This window comes from Malania oleifera, chromosome 2, assembly GCF_029873635.1.
Source record: "Malania oleifera isolate guangnan ecotype guangnan chromosome 2, ASM2987363v1, whole genome shotgun sequence".
NCBI lineage: Eukaryota > Viridiplantae > Streptophyta > Magnoliopsida > Santalales > Ximeniaceae > Malania > Malania oleifera.
The window spans coordinates 10179463-10182808 of record NC_080418.1 but is presented as its reverse complement, the minus strand read 5'-3'; the positions used below and the strand labels follow the sequence as shown (position 1 = coordinate 10182808).

The 3346-nt window shown below is 35.6% G+C and overlaps 1 protein-coding gene across 1 annotated transcript; it reads left to right on the top strand.

Moving 5' to 3' along the window:
• The first annotated feature begins 1701 nt into the window (after positions 1-1701).
• Positions 1702-2616, top strand: LOC131148039 (zinc finger protein 10-like). The gene has a single exon (XM_058097782.1). It carries the CDS (start codon positions 1702-1704, stop codon positions 2614-2616), a length of 915 nt encoding a protein of 304 aa, XP_057953765.1.
• The last annotated feature ends 730 nt before the right edge of the window (positions 2617-3346 follow it).

Genomic DNA, 3346 nt, shown 5'->3' with positions numbered 1-3346 from the left:
AAAAGGTCTCTCCAAGTGATGTTTACAGGTAAGATATAATTAATTGTTTGAAATTTAATATATACAAAGTGGATCTCTAGCTTAATTCTTGATTCACCTATCATGGTTAACATTTTTAGTGGAGAATAAAAATGACAACTTTAAGGCTATCAAGATCTTTCAATGATTGGTTGCTAATCACGAGTCAACAACTATAAAATAAAGTACTTATGATTAAAAAAAAAAAAATACATGACATTTTCAATTGTAAAAGTGTTTTTATTCTCCATTCTTCTAGTCTCTTCTACCATAGAATTACTAAACTAAAAAATTTAACAACATTCGAGACAACTAGCCAACCCAATGAATGATAATCGTCTTATATAATCTCTTATATTTAACTTAATTATATGATGGCTAGACAATAACACAAAGAGTTATGGTTAATGGAAAAACATATGACATTTTTAGTTGTGAAAACGAGTTCTTATTATACATTCTTCTTGTTCTCTTCTACCATGCAAATAGTGAATTAGAAAATTTAACTACATTCAAGAGAGCTATCCATCCCAATGAATGATACCAGTCATGTACAATCTCTTATATTTAACTTTACGTATATATGATATACGTGATGGCTAGACAGTAACACAGGGATTTGTTCTATTTTTTTTTTATAGTAAAGAAAGAGAAGATGGATAAAGGAAATTTCATATACAACAAGGAAGGTACAACATGAAGGGCATTGATCTAATAATGCTAACTTGAGTTCCTCCTTTTAAGTTCTTTGAAACTTCATCTGCTAGATGCCTAGGCAAATTGAAATGTTTGTCACCTTTCACCGTGTCAACATCGATCACATGAGATACATGCCAGCATTTTATGATCTTATTGCGACAAGCTTTAATTTTAATTCTACAAGGGCTTTATACATAATCATGCATGAAAACTAGGGAGCGCTCAACCGGACTAGGTTGATAATTGGGCACTTGATTTGAAAGTGTTTTTAATTACTATTGGCAGTTTTCCGGGCCAAAAAATTAATTTTAGTTATTATAAAAAAGTAGGCATTTCTTGTACGCAAACCCCAATCACATATATTATAGTTTTAAATATGTTATCATAAATTAAAAGCACATATACAGTGACTTATTCTAATTCATACTTGAATTCTTAAATGAGAAGTTTTGGCCCTTATTGGTGTTTAACTTATTCTATAGTGACGAATTCAAAACTGCCCTACAACTTGTCCCACCCCCCGTGGCCCCTAGTGGTATTTTCTAAGGAGAAATATGCATGCAGACAAGAGGGTGATCGCCTAATTTAAAATCACATGATTTGTTAGCACCTAGAATTTTATTTGTTAATCAATTAGCTAGTACTTCAGATCAAACTAGGTTTTTGAGTAATTAAGCTCACTTCAGCCATAACCGATCTCTCTCATCATCAGAAGTTATCCATCAGTAACTGTAACTGTGCAGGCCTATCTAGGGTTTACCCTTTTCACTGCCTGAGCTATTTCTCTGCATAGATTTTGTATGCGATTAAGCAAATGTCTCCCTAGCTAGCTACCATCCTGGCTCCTTAACATAGATCTCCAAGTTATATATCTATACATGTACCGCACTTTAAATACTAGTGCCTCTTGTAAGTCAATATTAGTTCCTTCTACTGCCCTAGCTAGCTAGCTAGCTAGCATTATTATCTACCACTATACTGAAGATGGACAAAGGAGCATATCATGAGATGTGGAAGAAATCACCATCACCACCAGGCAAACACAGCTGCAAATCTCATCATCACCACTTCAATACATGGGAAGAGAGGGCTTTCGAAGAAGATGCAGCCGGGCCCTTTGGTGCCTTCATATGGCCTCCAAGATCTTATTGCTGCAGCTTCTGCAGAAGAGAATTCAGGTCAGCCCAAGCCTTGGGTGGTCACATGAATGTCCACAGAAGGGACAGAGCTAGGCTCAGGCAGTTCCCCCTGGCTGGTCCTGATACCGATCCTCAGCCTCCCCATAATCATGATCATCATCAAGTTCTTCACCCTCACAACCTTCAATGTCATACTCCAAGCAAAAGTTCATTAATGGGTGTAGTTGATTGCACAGATCAGGTGATTGAAAGCTTGGTTTACAATAAGCCCACTAACCCTAGTGCCCCTAGGGTTGTTGCATCACCTGTGGTACTATTCTCACCACCAGCTAGGGTTTCACCCACACCTAGCGACATTCACCATCAGAAGAAGAATAAGTCTTTTTGTATTGTTCAAGAGCAACCCAGCTGGTCTGATTTGGTGTTCACCACTAGAACTTCTAGCAGCAGCATCTCTTCAGATTTGAAAACAGAAAGAGGAGAGAATAATTCGAGCAAGAAGAAATCAATGGTACTAGTACAGAATGGTACTAAAGATAGTGTTCACTATCCCAATTTGTCTGTGAGCTTGGATTTTGCGGCCGGGAAGGAGGAGGCTGCTGCTGTTAGGATCAAGAGACAGAGACCGGAGGAGGACGAAGCATTGCTACCTTTGCTCCTAGAAACAAATTCGACTCGACATCATCATCATCTTCGACCGCAGACCATTGGCGCAATGGAAGAGTATTTGGACCTTGAGCTTCGGCTAAATGTGAGGTAAATTGTGGTTGAAGTTATGTGCTTGAATGGCAAATAAATCAGCTTGGTTTCCATATTTATTGTCCGTAATTTTATTTTCGACTTCATCTTATATATATATGTTATAGCTGCAAGGGGCCTTCTTCCATCATTGAGACTGATAAACATGGATCTTGGCTCTCTTGTATTGATACTTTCAAGTTCGAAAATTGTGTGAAATTATAAATATTGATGAAATTTAAGGGAGAAAAAAATTAAATGAGGTTCTCTATGTCATCCAAGGACTTATTCCTCATATATTTCAAGCCCTCTTGCATATTTTGTGATCATCATTCGACGAATAAGATATAATTTGCTCATAAATGAATTATGTACTTAGATGAACATAAAAATGGAAATCGATTTTCTTCTAAGGTCGAGCATCAGTACTGCATATTCTTTGAATGTACAAATTATATACATTATATATATAGGTTGGTATAATTTTAGAAAAATGTAGATCATCTTAAGCTCATTCATATTTCATATCCATGTCATAACTATGAAAAGTGAAGATGGGGAGCTAGTTAACTGCAACTAATCAAATAATGATCGTCCACCATTGTATTTTTAGCCTTTTTAGGTGACAAATTATTTACTAGAAAAAAACATGTAGAGATCAAGATTAATTCTAGAAATTAGTTAAAGTAATTTTTTTTTTTTTTAAAAAGGACTACAATATATATAGTATATCTCTTGTGAAAAATTGTTAT